This window comes from Puma concolor, chromosome B3, assembly GCF_028749965.1.
Source record: "Puma concolor isolate L17-30 chromosome B3, mPumCon1.1.hap2, whole genome shotgun sequence".
NCBI classification, from domain to species: Eukaryota; Metazoa; Chordata; class Mammalia; order Carnivora; family Felidae; genus Puma; species Puma concolor.
Genome location: NC_141672.1, coordinates 31,423,390 through 31,444,214, shown reverse-complemented (window position 1 = coordinate 31,444,214; position 20,825 = coordinate 31,423,390). Strand labels below are relative to the sequence as shown.

At 44.2% G+C, this 20,825-nt stretch overlaps 1 protein-coding gene across 24 annotated transcripts in view; it reads left to right on the top strand.

Annotated features, from left to right (window-relative positions):
- The window catches only part of SIPA1L1 (signal induced proliferation associated 1 like 1), a 366,004-nt gene that overhangs the window by 314,602 nt on the left and 30,577 nt on the right, over positions 1 to 20,825 (top strand). For 22 of the 24 annotated variants that reach the window (XM_086709388.1, XM_086709371.1, XM_086709372.1 and 19 more), the window contains 5 exons: positions 5,707 to 5,856; positions 10,342 to 10,466; positions 12,730 to 12,792; positions 13,230 to 13,348; positions 17,152 to 17,594. In XM_086709388.1, the coding sequence (XP_086565514.1) occupies positions 5,707 to 5,856; positions 10,342 to 10,466; positions 12,730 to 12,792; positions 13,230 to 13,348; positions 17,152 to 17,594 (900 nt within the window). The remainder of the gene's footprint in view (positions 1 to 5,706; positions 5,857 to 10,341; positions 10,467 to 12,729; positions 12,793 to 13,229; positions 13,349 to 17,151; positions 17,595 to 20,825) is intronic. The other 2 variants (XM_025918512.2, XM_086709390.1) reach the window with 1 other exon arrangement.

Here is a 20,825-nt window from a genome sequence, read left to right as displayed (position 1 = left end):
TTCGCGATGTAGCTGGTCCTGCAAGCAATCCGTTTTTATTTTTTGTTCTTTAGTGTCACTCTTAGATATAAAACTGGCTCTTCTCAAGAGGCATCCATGATGTGTGCCGGGCTGTGAACTTCTAACATCTTGCCAGCAGCTGTGACGTGATGATCCGTTTATCTCAGCGTGATGAATTGCCGTATTTTCCTAACCGGGCAGGGGAGTTATTCCTCGTTGTAAATTGACCTTGTCAGTGGAGGCTCATCGGAACAGGATCTCCAGGATCCAATCCTAACAGCTGACATGAAGTGTTTGGTCAGAAAGCCAGGGGTAGCTCTGGTTCACAGAGAACACAGTAGGAAGAGATAAAAAGACAGAGGTACATACAGTGACTTGAATTTGAATATATAGTTTGTTCAAACTCTAGTCTGGATAAAGCACTCAAATTACATTACCTTGAGTCATTTAGAGAAAAAAAAAAAATATTTGTTTTTTATATAATTCTGGAAGAATCCTGGTTGATACAGATTGCTAAAGACAGGTTTCAACTTGGTCCTGTTCCCTGGGTGAACAGCATTTTAACTGCTAAGTTGTGGTAAAATGCTGTGCTTAATTACAGACTCAAGTATCTAATTTGTCAGTCATTGCTGCTATTTGAAACCCTCTCTCTTGTTTTCACCATCATTCCACTGTTTGCACTTGGCTTACAGAGGGCCTTGTCTCCTTGGACACATTAGGAGTGCTGTCACTTAGGGGTACAAAGCAGGACATAATTCAACCTATACAGAACTACTCAGGAAAAAGTTTTGTCATCAGCTGTTTGGATACTGAATGCTTTATCCGTAACTTGATAAATTATAATCGGTCACAATCTGAAGAGATCAATTGAATGAGAATCTATTAATGTTAACACTGTGCGTGTGGCCCTGTGAGTTGATTTATGGGAAGGATGTGGTGGGGTGCAAAAGTTATTTTATTGGAAATCCGGATCTTGAGGGTGAATCTCTTCTCCCTTTTGTCTTGGTGTGAGAATGCTTCTGGAAAAATGAAGAACTGACTCTGATCTTGGACCATCTCTTCCTAAATGTCCATTCCATTCAACTCCTTGTTTTCATCGCAGTGAAATGCATCGCATGTAAATGAAAAGCTGGTGTTCAGTGGAGTCCTGCAGACTATGGAGGCATTGTCTGTCAGGCTGGTGATCATGACTTTTTCAATTGCTGCATTTTTGTCATACAATCAAAAAGACCTGGTGTTTTGTTTCTGCAGAGGGAAGTGAGAGGGAGCTCCAGAGGACACTTAATATCAGTTACTTTAAAAACATTTAGTTATTTCTTGGCTAAAATTGACAAAAATGTAGGGAAAAGAATCTACCGAAATTAACACTAAAAGGTTTAGACATTTCCTTTCTCACAGTGACCAGAACATTCTTGAAAATTCTTACATTCCACACAATTGGAAAAAAAACCTCACAGCAGTTGAAAGATGCGTTCCTGTTCGTCCTCTAAACCTATTTGGGCATTAACATCCAGATGCTGGGGTTGGGGAGGGGTGTGGCATGGGCGGGGGTGCTCTTTAAGACTAGGAGGAAGTAGAAAGATCTCAGCTTATCTCAAAAGAGAGGAAAAGCCTTGTGATCTTGCTTAACTAAGTCTTCACTGGCCCCAGCAACCCTTAAAATAAAGTGGGTGGTGAGGGGGTGGAGATTCAAGAAGTCAGCCTGCTAGCTTCCTCTGTGAGCCAGTTTGGGGGGTACCCCTTTTCAAAGCACAGGACGGCACACAGCCCACCTTGAGTAATGACCAGCCGCAGGCGCTCCCTGGCAGAAGGGCACTGCCCGTGCCAGGCAGGCGGGACCTCTTACTCCCCAAGTGAGGTCTGTTGTCAAATAATATTTGTGTGGTAGTATCAGTTTCAGAGTATTTGAAAAGAATAGTAAGAGATCAGTATAAGAGCTAATTCTGAAAATTGTTTTGCCCGCCATACGTACATCTAGAGTCGTAAAAACATTTGGATGGCTTGCCATCGGTTTCTGGTTGTGTGAGCTGTGTGTGTGAACAGACAGAAAACAAAGCCACTATTGAGTTACATAAATGCAAAAGAAGGATGGGAGTGAATGCTGGCCTCCTGGAAATGCTGTTTTTTCACTTTGGGATAACTCCAGTAACCAAGTAGAATTTTCTGAGACATTTGCCAAATAAAGGAGCTGAGGTTGAGAACTAGCATGAGATTATTTTAAAGTAATGTTCGTTTTAGAGAGCAGAGTCAGAAAAACAGGCTCTAAATGCAATTGTAAGCTACATCTTGACTTTTCCTGTGGAATCAGTGGTTACTTCCTCACAGAAACAGAAACGTTTTAACATTCACCATGCAGTCAATTCAGTGGCATTATTCGTTTACCCTGAAGAGAGAGTTTGCATCGGCCCCCAGATGTTAACACTGGCCCTGACCACGTATGTTAACATTAAGGTTAACATGGTACTTGGTTTTCATCTTTCTGTAACACCTCCTCCCCCTCACAGTGGGAAAATCAAAGCACCTACAAGTGAAACTGTAGTTGAAGTTTCTCTGTAGTCCGCGCCTATAGAAGCCAAACTCTTAAGATAGAGAGGAGTGTGGTGTCTTGTTACATTTGGATCCACGCTGCTCCTTAATCCGTACCTCTTCCGATTGTTTCAGAATAAATGGAGAAATTTGGGAGATGTCTTCATGGAAGAGAAATGAGATGTGGATTTTATGGTACCTAAGGAAGGGTCTTGATCTCTCTTTTATCAAAACACATTACCGAGAAGTAGGGATGAGCTGGTGTCCCAAGACCCCACTGGTCCCTGACCCCGCCGTGGCTGCCCCACACATAGCCCTCTCCTGAGCCTGTATCCTCATGAGAGCACCGCTGTGTGGCTGGTATTTCTCTGAGTCTGTGTGGCGATAACAGGAGGAGTGTGGGAGCTCTGCCTCTTTCCCTAGCTTCTCATCCCGTTCCTCCAAGGGCCTTACCTGAGCATTCTCGGTGTCCTTTTGTGCACCATTTGGTACTACCTAGAGGAGCCATTACCAGCGAGTTCTCTTGCCATTACCTGTCAGACTGATGATATGCTCAGGGGTATCTGGTTATAATTCCAGCATCCTTTTTCTCACATTGAAGGAGAATATTAATTTTGAATCTGTTTTCATTGCTCTTAGTATAGTATCCACTAATTTTGGCACTTTATTATTAGCAGGCAACTGTTTTTCAACTGATACAGACCCACCGTTAGTGGAACCCCTGGCGTAGGCAGCTGACGTCACTATTGGCCCTTCTTCTTCTTCCTTCTTCTTCTTTGTAATGTCTATTTATTTATTTTGAAAGAGAGAGACTGAGCGGGAGATGGGCAGAGAGAGAGGGAGAGAAAGAATCCCAAGCAGGCTCTGCACTGACAGTGTGGGGCTCAGACCCACAGACCGTGGGATCACGACCTGCGCCGAAATCAAGAGTCAGACGCTTAACCGGCTGAGCCACCCAGGTGCCCCACTGTGGGCCCTTAATCTGAACCCACCCGCACTGCTGATGTTCTCCTTCATTCCACAAACATGTATTAAGCAGTCAGAGCTGTAAAGATAAGGAAGTCTCAGTCCTGCCCCTTAAGAAGCAAATCTAGTTGTGGAGATAGACACACATAAAACTGTGCTAAAGGTTGTGCTATGTAATGGTGCAAAGAACAGACCATGTGGGACTCAAGGAGGTTCTAATTAATCTATGAATTCAGGGATATGATGTTGGAATTAAGCCTCAGAGAAAAAGGACATTATGTAAGAAAGGGGGAAGAGAGGCAGAGAGGGCAAGATGAGTGAAGGTATGCATTTGGTAGCTGAGTTTGAGAATAGGGGCCCACTGAATGTGTCTAGAATGTAGGGTGCAGGGAGACAGGAAGAGGGAATGGAGAAGGGAAGGGACTTGAACAAGACAGTCCAAGGCCTGGAAGAGGGGGCCAGACATTCGGTGCTCTATTCTGTAGGCAAAGGGAAGCTATGGAGAAGCATGTGGGATGGCTTCAGATGGGGTAAGCAGAGCCTAGACTTTGAAGACCAGTTAGGGCCCAGGTGTGCTGATCCAGGCTAGAGAGGAGGGAGTTTGGAGGACAGTCAGCAGGTTGAAGACCAGTTAACTTCTTAAGTCTGTGTGTTGTCCAGACCAGCACCCAGGGTGCCTGACACACAGCTTCTACTCATCAAAAGTTGAACTTAATTAGAGGAGTTGACATGGAAGATGAGGAAAGGGACGGGGGAGATGGTTTCAAGGTGTTCAGCCTGAGATAACAAATACAGGAGGAGCAGGTTTCGAGGGCTGGGCGGGGGAATGGAAAAACCAGTTAGGTTTGATGAGGTTTAATTTGAGCTGCTATCGAGGCTGTTCAGTGGCGATGTCTAGGAGACAGCTGGAGATTCTGGGTTTGTGGCAGAGCGGAGAGATCTGGATTCTCAAGTCAGACCCGCCTCTTGGGTATAGAAGGATTTGAGAGTTATAATTTCAGCATCTGTCCTCATCCTTTCTCTGTGAGAAAAGCTTCTCGTTGGGATTCTGTTAACCCCTCTGTCAGCTTCCCGAACCTGAAACCCTATTCTGCCCTGCTCCAGAAGGCACACAGGTTCGCTGTTGGAAAATTCTGGGTTTCAGTGGATCGGGTTCCGTCGCCAGGCTTCAGAACTTTAGTTTGGGTAAAAAGATAGCTTTTCATGTGAAAGCATTGACCGTGCAGACCCATTGCAAGCTGTCCTGGTAAGAAAAGAAAACCCGGCCTGCTCTGGGGGACACGAGTCTTTTAGCACTGAGCGGTGGATTTACAACCAAGAGGCTTGGCTTACCGAACGAGTGACTTCGATTCCTCTCACTCCGCTCTTGCACAGAAGTGCCCTGCCCTGCCACAGGAGTCGAGAGATTTGTGCCAGCGTTCCCTCTGAACCAAAACATCAGTAGGAAGATGTAGGTTACCCCCAGTCACAGGTGCCAGCTTCACTTACTGATGTCCCCGGGGTTGCCCTATTGTCTACTGGAACAGAGGAGGCAAAGGACAAAGTCTGTGTCTGTCCTGATGACAGAGCTCTGGTTTCTGTCCCCAGAGCCAGTCAGCAGGGTGGCCATCTGCAGAGCACACACCTCTGCTGGGACATCGCAGAAGTTCAACAACTGACGTTCTAGGCATTTTTGTTGTTGTTGTTGGAGGTTTTTATATGGTGATGCTCAGCCACATTTACAAATACCAAATAGCAAAATCTGAATATTCATTCCAGACTTGGAGTAACAACACCCCAAGACAAAGACGCGGAGAACGCACCGGTCTCAGTGTGGTCCTTGACTCTGGGAGAACCAGTGTGAAAAATTGGAATTAATTGCTATGTTAATGTCACTGGGGCTCAGTTATCCTCTGCACTGCCATTCTAGGAAACTGCACAATCAATTCAACCCAATGAATTTTGGCAGCTTTTGGAAACATACATGTTGTTTTTCCCCCATTATTTTTGATGTCCCCTCACCCCACACCACGCCCCCATCTTCAAAGCCATTTTCCAGCTGTTCCTAAGGGAGTAGTTTTATGGAGAAGTTTCTTTTGTAGGCTTCCAGCTGGCCTCATTTTCACTATCTCCATGAAGTCGCTTTCTCTGTCGCATTGGTAGGATATTATCCATGGTGCATTGCCTCGGGACTTCCCCTTGGACTGACTGCATATTTTTGGTTTGCTCTCGCAGGCTGTCTCCTGGCTCAGACATCTACGTGACGGTCTCCTCCATGGCCCTCGCGAGGTCCCAGCAGTGCCGCAACTCCCCTAGCAACCTGTCTTCATCCAGCGAGACGGGCTCTGGCGGAAGCACTTACCGGCAGAAGTCCATGCCCGAAGGGTAGGTGTGCCCTTGCCCCTCGCACGCCCCCTGCCCCCCATCGCTGCCTTTCACCTGTGACTCAGACGTGCCTTGACCCATCTACAAAGGAGGAGCCAAAGGGGGAATGCGGTCAGTATTCCAGATAGAAGATGTTTTAATGTCTGCTTCAAACCACTTCTCAGGAAGTGGTTTCTTCATCCTTCTCTAGCCTCCAGGGCCCCCGAAACAAAGAAATCAGACTGCATCACTTTCTGCAGTCGCGTGCACTGTCCTAGTCTTACGGCACAGATTTTGTCACTTCCTCTGAAGCACGCTCGGGAGCATGCTTCTTGCACTGGCTGGAGTTTGTGTGGCTGTTAGAGTAGGGGGAACCATCATCCTGTTCGAAACTTAAAATTATTTTTCTCACACTTTCAAAGGCTTCTGCAGTCTCGGCCTGTGGTTGGTTGTTGTTTCTCATCTCTTTCGAAAACACGAAACACCCAAAGGTAACTGTTTGCCTTTGACAAGACATAGAGACTGAAGGCTAAATGTACCTGATTTGAGAGGCTACTAAAAAGAAAGGAAAACAAAAACAAAAACAGACCCCAACCGACTAGAAGTTGGGAAGTAATTAGCAGCAAAATGTTACGTGACCCACACATGCCACCTTTGCCCAGAGCAAGAGTCAAAGAACTGTCAGAGACTTCCTGCTGGGGTGTCTCTCTGGGGAGGTTGATGGAGAACTCAAAACCATTTGAAAATCAAATGTGAGGCATTTATAAAAACCCATGTTTCTATTCTGAGTTTTCCCCCAAATACATTTTTAACAAACACACACATGATTTGGTTACTTTTTTGAGATTTTTCCATGTTACAAAATAGTCAGGCTTACTAAGAATACCTTCATAATGGGTATTTTTTTTTATCCTATAGCATTTTGTTGGTTTACAGCTATTAAGTATGATTTTTTTGTTGTTGATGTTAAATATTTATATTAGAAGAAAGTAGGTAATAAAACCACTACACAATATGCTTGCCCCTCCTGCATCGCGGGGTCCTCCGCAAGATTCCCTGGGTAGTATATCTAAAATGCACATGTCTTCTCTTATTTACTTCAGTGACAATTAGAAAAAAAAAAATGTATCTCTTATTCATGAGTTCCTGCAAAAGGTTTTATGAGTTAAGTATTATTATCATACCATACCACAAGTCCTAACCAATTATTCCTTGTTTCAATTAGTAGAATTTAAATGGCCTGCTTTTACTTCAAAAATAAGAATCCGCTGCAACTTTAGTGTTAGTACAACAACACTTGTTGTTTGTTAGTACAACAAAATATAAATGAGCTAACAACAACAACAAAAGCAGTTTTCTTATGACTGGGATACGCTTTAAACGTATACCAAAAATGTAAGCCGAAACCTTAGTGTTTTGGTGAATATTAAATGTCAGAAACATGGTTCCAGTGCCCACCCTACACAGTGTTTTCAGTAAGGTGGTAATTCTTCAACCTGATGTGTGACGCTAACCCGACTGTAGGTGGTGTTGAGGAATTTTCCCTTGTTTGTGAGGTTACCCATGATATTTGCCATACTGTATAACATCTTTTTTACCTGGAGTGATCTTTGACAAGAAGGTAATGATAGGGTTCTTTAGTCTGGATCCCAGGCAGTTTTTGCATATATCAGTGACCCAAGAGACCGTCCATTGTCTGATTCACATGCACCGCCCATGGGCCAGGTTGGATTCTAAAGTTACTCTTACCAAGAGAAAGATGATCATGTCTACTCTACAACTTAGCCCAGTAAAAATAGGGGTGTACGAGTTGACCATGAGGCAGGAGTGTATGTGGCGTGCTGCAAACCCATTAATACTAAACTTCAAGAAGCTCAGAAGCGTGGAGTAACACCAGTACATCAGATCAGTACACAGTGGTTGTCCACAAGTGTGATCTGCTCACTTGTCCTCTTCCCTCCGTTTCAGTGGGCCCAGTGTCTGCCTGTGTGCAGGGCGTGCCTGCCCACTCCCTGGTGTGGGGGTACTGAGACCACCCAGATCAGTTGAGAGGTAACAGGGTGACTAGTAATGCCCACTGCACTTACATGTGGGGGAGAAAGCACCTGCACCAGTTTGGTATGGAAACGAGAGATAGGTAGGAAAGAACACTGTTGAAAAGACATAGGGTCTATTCTACCATCCTTGGAGATGTATTTTCGGGCCGCACGCTTTGAGCAATGTTGATGAGGCAGATCGTGGCAGAGGGAGGGATGACCTGGGTAAATGGAAGAGCTTGGAGATCACGGTGGGAAGCATAACTGAGGGTGTACAGCCTGAAGGCGAGAAGCACAGACAGAGGTAGGCAGGCCACTACAGCTTTCTTCCAGCACTCTTACATGAGGGAGGAAGCTTGTCCATGAAGGCAACTGAGACCAGTAAAAGTTGTAGAGAAGAAGTTTCCAGCCCATGATGAGGACAGGCTGTGAGCCTGCTCTGGAGAGCCATGGACCAGCTCGTGAGTTAGAGTTCGTGGTCACTGAATGTGCCTCAAGTATCAGCCAGATGATACATGCTTTTCAAGGCAGGATTTAAGGACAGCCTTACTTTGTCATTCATTTAAAACCAGACAGCCAGATTAAAAAAAAAAAAAATAGGGGCGCCTGGGTGGTTCAGTCAGTTAAGCTTCCAACTTAGGCTCAGGTCATGATCTTGTGGTTCGTGAGTTCGAGCCCCACGTCGGGCTCAGAGTCTGGAGACTGCTTCTGATTCTGTGTCCCCCTCTCTCTCTGCCCCTCCTCTGCTCGTGCTCTCTCTCTCTCTCAGAAATAAACATTAAATACATACATACATACATACATACATACATACATCCAGATGGCCAGAAAAGCATTTGACTTTAAATCCAGAGGTTTTAAGAGTTGTCTTTAGTTTCCACTGCTACCAAAAAGGAAGAACAAGATTAGAATTCATATTTAACTTTTATCTCTGTGCTTTTGTGGACATGTCTTCATTTATTGAAAATTTAGAATAAAATCATAGGGCCAGTTGGAAGATATGAGCTTAACAAGGACCCTACTTAGGGAGGAGATGGCAAAGATCATAATTAGTGACTCGTCCCCACCACCCTTTGCTGTTATTGTTAATGAAAATAAGCATTATTGCATCAAGTAATAAATACATACAAAGATGCAAACAGTTTTAGCCATTTTCTTCCAGCTTACAGGAAAGGCAGAACTGAAATCCACACAGTCTTTGTAGGAACCACTCCTCCCCCCCTTTTTTATTAAATGAGCACCTTTTGCTGAAATTTTCGTAAATCAAGTTTCTTGTTTATCATAATGGAGGTAACTTTGTTTAGCAAGGCTTATGACTGAGTTTGTAAACAATGGTCATTGTGCAGAAGTAGCTAGGAGGAGGTTATAGCGGGTTAATGTTACAGCCTTCTCTGCTTCGCAAATGCTTTTATATAGGTCCTTCTCCCCAGATCCATATAATGGAACTGCCATTTAACAAATAAATCGAGACTTTGGGTGGGGGGCTGGAGCTCAGATCCAGGCCTCCCTCCTTCTTGTCTCTTTCTCTTACAGTGTATAACTTGCTAGTTCTCTCCATGTGTTTATCAGTCTGTGGCAAATAAGACACGTATTGTAAGCATCCGTCATTCCAGGCTGTTAATCTTCTATCATATTGATTACTCATAAGCTCATTAGTAACCACACACAAATTTATAAATGTCCACGTAAGTCCTTGAATTTTACATTCTCAGCCTTTTTTCCTGGGCTCAGTTGGTATTTACTTTGCCGATATTGCTAATCAAGGCATATGCTTTAATTAGGCACATATTATTATTCTGCACAGGGCAAAATAAAACTGGCTCATGAAATAGTTAACTGTTCTTTCCAGAAATAGACATTTGCCTTTATGTATGCCAGTTTACCTACTTCCAAATTGCCCTTCCCAAAAGGCAATTTAAAATATATACAATTCAGAAGTGGTCACTCTGTAACGTAAACGATAGTCGTCTTTGTCTTTCAGACCTTAGAGCAAATGCTCAGAAAATACTTGTTCCAGGAATGAATGACTTAGTGACTTAGCAGCTCACTGAGTTCAGAGAAACCCCTGAAATATTCCACTTAGAAGATGTCCATGGAACATTAGGACTGGGAAGCCTTTCCCTTGCCTGTGAATGACAGTCCAAGCTTGGCTACACGTGGGCTAGAAACTTTGGGTTTCCTATTCTATATTTCTTAGGTTAGCTCGATGCTAACGTCTCCTGCCCTTCTTTACAGTGTATATACCGAGCATACGTACCTTTCTTAAACAGAGTGATGTATGTTGACCGTAACACACACAGCTCTGGCCCCTGAGTACGCATGCATAAGCCTGAGTGTACAAATGCCAACACGTAAGCAAAACCGGTAGTGCCTGTCACTAGGATTCAGTTCATTACACCCAGGACTGTCTTTCCCTGATGGCTGAGGTCCCTGATGTCATCTTTGCCTTTGTTTGGGGGAATTGCCACAGGTTTGGAGTAAGCCGCAGATCCCCAGCCTCCATCGACAGGCAGAACACCCAGTCAGATATTGGTGGCAGCGGGAAATCTACCCCCAGCTGGCAAAGAAGTGAGGATAGCATTGCTGACCAGATGGGTAAGTGACTAACTCCTCCAAGAAGCAAGTTGCTATTACACCGAGGCGACTTTGGCCACCTCTTGATGACGTCCTTAAAGCATTCCGTTGTAGAAGACAGCCTTGGTTAACAAATGTGATTGAGAACTAAGTGTCAGTTCGATTATCTATAAGTGAGGGCAGCAAATAAGACGTGAGAGGAAAGTCCAGGAATTCTAAGTGGCCCCCAGTTTAAAAATAGAAAGGACATAGGAATTACTTTCAGCACCGAGATTAAAATGCCAGACTGCCAAACCACATGTGTCCTAAGCATCTCCCTCGACCCTTGCTTGTTTGTTTGTTTTTGCCTAGTATAAGTGCCCTTAGAGACTCGTTGGTATTCTTGATGTCAAGTTAAAAACAAAAACAAAAAAAAAAAAAAACCTCTACAAAGTGGGAAAGAGATGGAATTGTTGTTCAGTCACATATGTAGCTTGGTTAGGATCTCTCTCCTCCCTCCTGTGGTATCCACCCCCCCACCCCGCCCGGTCTCTGCTATTAAGCTGTCAGCTGAGGACATGTCTTAGCAGCATAAAACAGCTGGATGGGAAAGATGTGCATTAGTGAGGCTTCATTTGGATTTCTGGCACAGCCCTTTCTCTCCCTACATGCAGTTGTTCTACGGGGACACTGGAATACTAGTTGCTGCAACAAAATTTTCCCATGAAATAAGACTGAGTTTCAAAACAGTAGCCAGGGAGTTAGCCTCAGTACAGCTGGTACATCAGGGACTTGAATCTAGACCGTTGGGTGGGCTTTTTTCCCCCCTTTATCTTATCTCTAGTAGCATTACCATCAGTGTGGGGTAAAAAGAAGTGAATTTCAGGGCGGAAAAGGGTAAACTTTTAAGGCAAAGACCCATCTTTTTATCTTTGCAAACGCATTGTTTGTTCTGTTTTAATGACTATCCCCCGTAAATACACTGACCGTCATCGTCATCGTAGAAAGGAATGAAGACATATTTAGCTAAGACAGGAATTGAGGAAGAGAAATGTAATTCTCAGGTTCTGAGATCTGCTTTGTTCCAGTAACTTCAGTGAGATGTGCCTTGTTACTGAAGCCATCTGTCATTACCCACTCTCACGGCACCCACCCCCACCACACAAAACCTGAGCATTTTCCGATCTGCTGCTCCGCTCTTGACAGAATGTTTTTAATCCCATATGTTTTGATACTGTTGAGATGGTAACGACACATGTGGAAAGGATCCCTGCTTCAACATGACTTTAGCAGCTTTTTTTGGCTCCTAGTGCAGGCTTTGAACAAAGCTGCCAGCAAGCCCTTTGTGCAACATTCAGTGCCACACTTCCCACTCACGTGAAGTCATATGGGGAACGAAAAGGTATCTTGGGACTGGAAAGGGTAATTATGAGGCTCGTCCTAGACCTGTATTCATTCGCTCTCATAAACCTCCCTCCAGTCTTTTCTTCCTTGCATCTACTTTCGTTTTGGTGGCATCCCACTCTTAATAGATAAGGCTCTGAAATTAATATCAATGAATCTAATGAATCTTTTCAACACATTGTTCCATCCTGTTAGTAAGATATGACTTTGGTAAGATACCCCAGAACCTGCCAGAGAAACCTTTACACCAACTGGTGGCCTGTCACCGTCCAATACCGAAGGCTTCCAATAAAATGTTAGAATAAATATTTTCTAATTTTTTACGTTCCACAATTCCAGAGGAATAACCTAGCTTTCTCGAATTGGCACGTCAGATGGAATCTGGGGCTTGGTTGGTATAACCCATGCCAGGGAGAAATCAAGAAAAACAATTGTTCCGTTCTCATTACTCCGCGTACTCTATTGAGTGTATAAAGGGCCGACCTTGTAAGAACAAAACGCTGTAATGACTTTCAGGTCACTGATTGAAAAGGCTGAGGAGATTCTCATTTGCTAGCAGACCTACCTGTCTTTGTACATCAGTGTGTTACAAACTGGTACCCCAGTGGAGAGGAGGAGTTGAGCTTAATTGGCACACCCATCTCAGTAGATTTCATTTCTCTGCCTCTGCTTTTGGAAATGGTTGAGAGTCAGAGTCATAGAGTATGTTGCCCAGTCCTTTACGTTTAGCAATGGTGCTGCAGAAGTCCAGAATTGTTGCTGTTAGCTACCGGTGTGTTAAAGCAGCTAAATCGCTTAGCCTTTACCTTTGGAACCCCATCTTGAACGCCAGCTTGGAGTCCAAAAGGAAGCAATTGTCTTAAGTAAACTAGTTGCTGTGTGTCTTTTCTGTTGTGCTTAGCTTACAGTTATAGAGGACCTCAGGATTTCAATTCTTTTGTCCTCGAGCAGCATGAATATACAGGTAAAATATTTCCAAAGTGTCATGGTAAGTAACACGTGATTGCATCCATGCCTGTCTAGGTAATGTAGACCAAGCTAGGTTAGCCACACTTTGCAATGAATGAATTTCATAAATTGAATCCATATATTCTCGACTTTCCCCCAGAACCAAAAGTTGATTCCTAACTTTGCCGCGTTGTTCATGGCCTTTGGTTTGGTGGTACTTGGCTATGCTAATGTGTATGACGTGACACACTGTCACCAGCTGCAAGCTTTACCCATCAGCCACTTAGTTTCTGACATGCTGTCTATCGTGTAAACTCTCAACAAGCTTATCGCTGAAATTCAGAGTTTGCTGGTCAGTGACCTGAGAAATGCAATGGCAAGCCGTCTTCATTTGTCAACATGTGCTTGTACCTATTTAGTGCCCGCACCGTAATGTCCTGTGCTGTATTCCAGAGCCAACGTGCCATCTCCCAGCAGTATCAAAGGTACTGCCAGCTTTCCGAGAGAGCCCCAGTGGGAGATTAATGCGGCAGGATCCGGTGGTCCATTTGTCTCCAAACAAACAAGGGCATGTAAGTTAACCGTCAAACGATAAAAATGATAAGCTTCCTAGCGATGTGCCTTTTGTGCAGTGTGAAAATGGCTGTTTTCACAGTGTGCTTTGCTGTTTCTTCCACATGGTCAGAGAAGAAGTCACGTGACCCTGGTGGACGATGGGTGTTTGCAGTCATGGCCCTGGAATTTCTTTTGCCAGGGGCCCTAAGGTTGCTTTGAGATTAACTCAAATTCCTCTTTGGAATGCACCTGCCACCCCCACAGACCTGGATGGAAGGCCATGTGATGCAGCACAAGCAGTCCTGAAATGTTGGGAACAGAAATGTGCTAAAAGTAGATTTTATTGAGGTACATGGGTGGTTCAGTCGGTTAAGCGTCGAACTTCAGCTCAGGTCATGATCTTGAGGTTCTTGAGTTCGAGCCCCACGTCGGGCTCTCTGCTGTCAGCGCAGAGCCCGCTTCAGATTCTTTTTCCCCCCTTTCTCTGCCCCTCCCCGCTTGCGTGCACACACGTGGTCTCTTTCTCTCTCAAAAATGAATAAACGTTTTAGAAAATTAAAAAGAAATGAAAGTGGGTTTTATTTGCTTACACAGTTGCATGCATGAGATCTGTTTGGAACATCAGTCAAGGGGATAAATAGCTTCCTGACAGCTGCCCGTCCTGCTTCTCTGGTCCTGCACACTTACACACATTTTTGTTTCACCATAGTTCTACTTAATTCCTTACTACTTATGGGTGGAATTAAGAATAAGAGGTTTTGCTCATGTAAGTTTTGCCCTAGTAAAATGAATATGGAACTAAAGAAACAGCACATGCCTGTGCGTGGGCAAGCGCCCTGCACTGGGCTGTGGGTGAGAGATTTACTGAAGAAATGCGATGTTGTCATCACAACATGTTGTAAGTGATAAATTATCCAGTCTGTCAATTTCCTTTCCTTCATTAGCACCTTTATATTGATGACGTGGTAAAATAATATTTTGGATAGATTAGGTTAGATTCCATATACTCTTAAAATTAATTTCACCTATTTCTTTTTACTTTTTAATTGGCTACTACAAAACTTAACATAACAAATGCGGTTCGTGTCACATTCCTATAGAAATCCGTTCTGTATTTTACACTCTTAGCACATCTCGATTTGGGCTAACCCCATTAAAAGTGCTCACACAGCACAGATCCAGAGCTAAAGAAGTTCCGCCTTACAAACATTAAAAATAAATGAGGGCCAGGGCACCTGGGTGACTCAGTCGGTTGAGTGTCCAACTCTTGATTTTAGGTCAGGTCATGATCTCACAGTTCGTGGGTTCGAGCCCCATGTCGGGCTCTGTGCTGATTGCATGGAGCCTGCTTCGGATTCTCTCTCTTCCCCTCTCCCTGCTCCTCCCCCACGCTCTCTTGCATTCTCTCTCTGTCTCTCAAAAATAAATACATAAACATTAAATAAATGAAGACCTCATAACATAAAAGGTGTTGTTGCAAAAAACCAGAGTGGCACCAGTTAGGTAATGGATTGGTGGGTTCTTGTTTAAGAAAGAATCTTTCCCTCTAAAGTGAAATTTCTGTGTCGTCCTCCTCTTTCCGTAGCCAGTGAAGAGCATGTCCCTTTCTCAGCCATCATGCACATGCACCTGCGTGTGTACACACACACACACACACACACACACACACACACACTCTTGAGCTAGTGTCTACTCTCCTCTTTTCACTTGATCTCCACCAGGTATCTGGACTTCCTGTCTCCCATCTAATTTAAAATATTATTTTATTCAGATATATTTTGAAATCTTATTTCTTTGGTAAATTATAGAACATTCTAAGCAGCTAAGCCACTGTGTAAAGTATAGAGTTTAGGGGCCCTTGGGTGGCTCAGTCGGTTAAACGTCTGACTCTTGATTTCGACTCAGGTCATGATCTCATGGTTTATGAGATCAAGTCCTGCATGGGGCTCTGCGCTCACAACACGGAGCCTGCTTGGGATTCTCTCTCTCTCTCTCTCTCTCTCTCTCTCTGTGTCTCTGTCTCTCTCTCCCTCTCCTTCTCCCTCTCCCTCTCTCTCTCTCTGCCTCTCCTTCTCCCTCTCCCTCTCTCTCTCTCTCAAAATAAATAAACATTAAAGAAAAACTAAAGTATACAATTTAGTGGTTTTTTTACTATATTCACAAAGCTGTGCAACCACCACCACAGTCTAACTGCAGAATGCTTTCATCCACCCCAAAAAGAAATCCTGTGTCCTCAGGCAGTTACCCAGGCTCTTCCCATGCCCTCCATGCTGTCGACAGCCACTCATCCACTTTCTGTCTCTGATGATGTGCCTGTTCTGGGCATCTCATGAATGGAAACATACGCTATTTGGCCTTTTGTGTCTGGTTTGTTTCAGTCAGCATAACGTTTTTGAGGTTCACCTATGTTCTGGTATGTGTTCGTACTTCATTTCTTTCTATGATAATAATTTCCCATTGTATGCATATACATTTTTTATCCACCAGGTGATGGACATGTGGGTTGCTTCTATATTTTGGCTATTATGAATAATGCTCTGTAAATACTCATTTGGAAGGTTTTTTGTGATGTGTTTTCATCTCTCGAGTAGATACTAAGAATGGAGCTGTGATTGTTTTCCCACAGCAGCTGCCCCATTTTACATTCCCACAACCGTGCCAACCCTCACTGCTGTCTGCCTTTTTGGTTAGAACATCCTAGTATGTGAAGTGTTATCTCATTGTGGTGTTGATTCGCATTTCTCCAGGAACTAATGATGTTGAGCATCTTTTTTTTTTTTAATTTATTTAATGTTCGTTTATTTTTGAGAGAGACAGAGTGTGAGCAGGGGAGGGACAGAGAGAGAAGGAGACACAGAATCTGAAGCAGACTCCGGGCTCTGAGCTTTCAGTACAGAGCCTGACGCGGGACTAGAACTCACAAACTGTGAGATCATGATCTGAGCCGAGGTCGGACGCTTAACCAACTCAGCCACCCAGGCACCATGTTATTGAGTATCTTTTTCTGTGTTTGTTGGCCATTTGATATCTTCTTTGGAGAAATGTCTATTCAAATCCTTTGCCCGTCTTTTAATTGGGTTTCTTGAAGCACAAAAGTTTTTAGTTTTCGTGAGATCCAATTAATTTTTTAAAAATCTTTCGTGGTTTTGGTGTCATTCATATCCGAGAAACCATCGCATAAACAGGTCATGAAGATGTATACTTATGTTTTCTTCTAAGAGTCTTACAGTTTTAGCTCATACACTTAAGCCTTTGATCTTTTGAGTTTATTTTTCTGTGCAATAAGGACCCATCTTCATAGTTTGTTTTTTGCATGCAGATATCCAGTTGTCCAAGCACCATCATTTCCTTTCCCTACCACGCACCCCACTCACCCCTTGAATTGACGTAGCATAAATCGTATCTCCAAGCACTCCTTAGAAAGCTGGCTCCTACACAGACGCCAGTGGGGGGAAGGAAAAGGAGATCTCTTTACAAATAAGCCTCATATTTTGCCTTACATTTACTCTGATTGGTAGGACTTTTGGAATCCAGCATACCTTCTGATTAGAGTGATCTCCATATTATTGATAGTATTTAGCCTAAGCGAATTGAAAAATGGGTTCTAAATCTAAACGTGGCCTGTTTCCAGTACTCTTTGCCATGAACACTCTGAATAGGTTCTTCCAGGCCCCTCCCGTATTTGGCTTGTTATCACTGGAATTTTTGTGCCGTGAGAACCCCATAACCAGAGACATGCCACAGGGCCATTCTCCCGTTGTTTCTTCCCAGTGTTCAAGAAGCAGAGCCTATGCCTAAGGCAGTCTTACTTCCCTTGCAGTCTGACAGCCACTACTCAAGCCACTCCAGCAGCAATACCCTCTCCAGCAACGCGTCAAGTGCCCACAGCGACGAGAAGTGGTACGATGGGGACCGCACGGAGTCTGAGCTCAACAGCTACAACTACCTGCAAGGCACCTCCGCTGACAGTGGCATCGACACCACCTCCTATGGTCCCAGCCACGGCAGCACGGCCTCCCTGGGGGCTGCCACGTCGTCCCCTCGCTCAGGGCCCAGCAAAGAGAAAGTGGCACCCCTGTGGCATAGTTCCAGTGAAGTGATCTCCATGGCAGATCGGACTTTAGAGACAGACGGCCTCGGCATGGACCGGAAAACAGAGTCCTCCCTGAGCCTGGACATCCACGGCAAGAGCCCAGCGGGCTCAAACCCTCTGACAAGGGAGAACAGCACTTTCAGTATAAATGACGCTGCTTCCCACACAAGGTAACTGCCCTCCCCTACCGCCTCTGGCCTTCCCAGCCCACTCCCGAATCGAGTTTCCAGCCTCATCTCACTTTGCTTCACTCAGTAGAGTATAAAGGAGGGGTTTTCTGTGCAGTGACCGCTATTTTTACATATGCCTTTTATTTGCCACCAAAATATTTTATTCCTACAACCCTAATGCATTATTTTTAACTGAGAAAAGTATACGGATTTACTCTTTGTAAAGTTGTATTCGATCTTATAAAAATTATCCTGTGCACCAGAATTAGAGAAGAATTTTATAATTCAGGCTTTCAGGTAGTGATAGAGAACGTCTATCAGTCAGTCTTTTGAGCACTGGAAGAAAATCTTGAGCATATTTTTAGAAGAAAGGGGTCTTTTCTAAGATGAACCTGGTGTTATTTATGATGTCCAGCCCATCCTTCACACTGCCTGTCAGAGAACATGACTTAGCCAGTGTTTGCAGGGGAATCCTTTTCCAGGAATTGCCTCCTGCCAGTGATATGTTGAGGGTTGGGGGAGGGGAGTCCAGTAGAAAAATGTAGCTAAAATTAGACATCCCATGTATTTGGAGCAGGAAAGCACACATTCTCCTGTATCCTTAGAGATCTCTCTGATAGGCAAAATAAATACCATTTTTCGTTTCCTCTTTTGGATTTGAGCCCCAAATCCAAAATATGACAAGATTCTCCCTTTGAAGGAGGAAATATTCCAACACTGTCTTTTTGGGCCTGTTGATCTCTGTGGTGGTTTCTCCTTTTGCCTCTCATCCTTGGCTGTCATTGATCAGTTTGCATGACAGCACCTGACCTTGCTGCCTTCTGGGCCTCCTTTTATTATTATGCCCTGAAGAAAAACAGCGAAGAAGCTAGATTTAGTTTTACTGTTCAAATGGGAATCTAGGCACATAATCTGCCAGTAAACCCCGGATAATCTTTATGACAGAGGATGTCCTGGATTTAATTTGGATTTGTTTAACTCGACCAGTTAAATTTCAGTTCTCTCATTGTGTCTATATTGTTAGTGATCAGATTCCTGACCTTTGCATCTGAAAATGTCCGTTTGGCCCTATGGTGTGAAGCATTGCACAGGTTTTTATTCTGTTTACCACACTGCAGGCCTGGAAACTACTTGACCCCAAACAGAAAGGGAGTTGGGAAGCAGTCTTGATATTCTTCGTACCAGGCACTCGGGCACCTTTCCACGATTCAAAAAATAGAGTGTTTGATTCAGATGCGTTAAGGAAGTATTTGGGAAAGTAGAACAGAAAGCTGGACGTCAAATACCATAATAATGTAATGTGGACCTAGAATCACATGACCAATAATTACAACAGTCACTCACTGTTTTGGGCATGCCCCACCGTCTCGTCGGCTGCTCCTGTGCACAGACTCCGACTGTTTTTCAGTTCCAGATAGTTTCTGTGTCATTTCTAGGTTTAGCTTGACTTCTGCCTTTTTGGTGTTCTGTTCTTTATTTCGAAGAGAGGATATCTTTTCTTTTTAACAATGTTTTAAAGTTTATTTATTTTGAGAGAGAAAGAGAGTGGGGGAGAGGGACAGAGGGAGAGAGAGAGAGAATCCCAAGCAGGCTGCTCGCTGTCAGCACCCACCCAGCCTGACATGAGACTCAAACCCATGAACCGTGAGACCATGACCTGAGCTGAAACCAAAAGTCAGACACTTAACTGACTGAGCCACCCAGGTACCCCAAAAGGAGGATATCTTTTTAAGAATGATCATTCCATTTGGGGATATGGCTCTCTGGTCTAATTTGTTGGCAGAAGAAAGATTATAGAGGTCTTGCCTAGAATAGCATCACCATGTAGTAAGGTTGAAAAGCTCTGGGCAAGACGTCAGCTGTGCCCTCTGATAAATCTCAGGGGATCTACAGACAGACACACACACTCTCTCTCTGTCTTTCTCTCTCTCTCTCTCCCCTCCCCCTTCCCCCCTCCCCCCCTTCCCCCAAAAAAGTAGGCACCTGAGCTTGCATTATCTGATTGTGCTGACTGGGGCTGCCTGAAGGCCCCAAAGCATTATCTGTTTTCTGCTTCAAACTGACCATGCAGAAATCATTTAAATCATCATTTGGAAATAACTTTTCTGTTGAAAGTCAAACTTACTAGAGAAGAGAAGAATGTGGCCTTTCAGGGAGGGCACAGGGCTTCCCACCCGCTGATCGGTTGAGTCACATTCATTTCTAGACTCTGGTAAGCAGGATGCTTTGTGACTTGTCTGTTGGTCTTGGCAGAGCAGGCTGGATAATCAGAGCTTTAGCAGACTTCCTTCTCTGGAGGAAAGGGGGACTTAGCCACCAAATGCACAAAGCTAAAGAAACCAAAATCACTGCAAATTAGAGTGTTTGTGTCCTCAGAAGACAGGAATAGCAATTAATGTGGAGATCTCTTGACAGTGCATAAAAGAGCTTGTACCTGGGACTTGGTGACAAAATCTAAATTACAGTGATTAAGTTCCTCTGCGTATTTCTGGCTGGGCTGTGTTCCTACCCACTCTGTCCTCCAGTCTCCCTGTTGATGATTGTGCAGGGTTTTTGTGGCACCCCATGAGAACTGCATTAATGTAAGTTGGTAATTACACCGGGTTGTTACATTTGCATGTCATTAAGAGAAATCATATACACTGATAACTTTCTACATTCGAAAAGTCTATTAATTGCTCTGAAGTGCTGCTTCCTAGAGTATCTATGTATTTTCTATGAAGTTTGGAAATTTAGAGAGAGGGTCCCCCCCCCCCCCCCCCCCCCCGCAATGGCTATTTGACTTTCAGCTCTTAAACCACTCAGAAAATGGTTTGTGGTAAGCACAGGAGAGGTGAAGATAGTTTCAGTTTTAAACACTCTTACCAGCTGAGTTCGTTTTTTTCTTAGAGTTCTGGCCTGGGCAGTAGGCAGTGCTGGTTTCTCTGATGACCAAAGACCTCTTTAGTTAGCGCTGTGTAACCGGCGGTAATGCTGATGTGAGAACTAGATTTAAGAGCACACATTATGGGGGCGCCTGGGTGGCTCAGTTAGTTAAGTGTCTGACTCTTGATCTCAGCTCCAGTCATGATACCATGGCTCAGGAGGTGGAGCCCCCCTTGGGGCTCTGCACTGACAGCGCAGAGCCTGCTTGGGACTCTCTCTCTACACTCTGTCTGCCCCTCCCCAGCTCGTGTGTGCTGTGCTCACTTTCTCAGTCTCTGTCTCTCTCTCAATAAATAAACTTAAGAA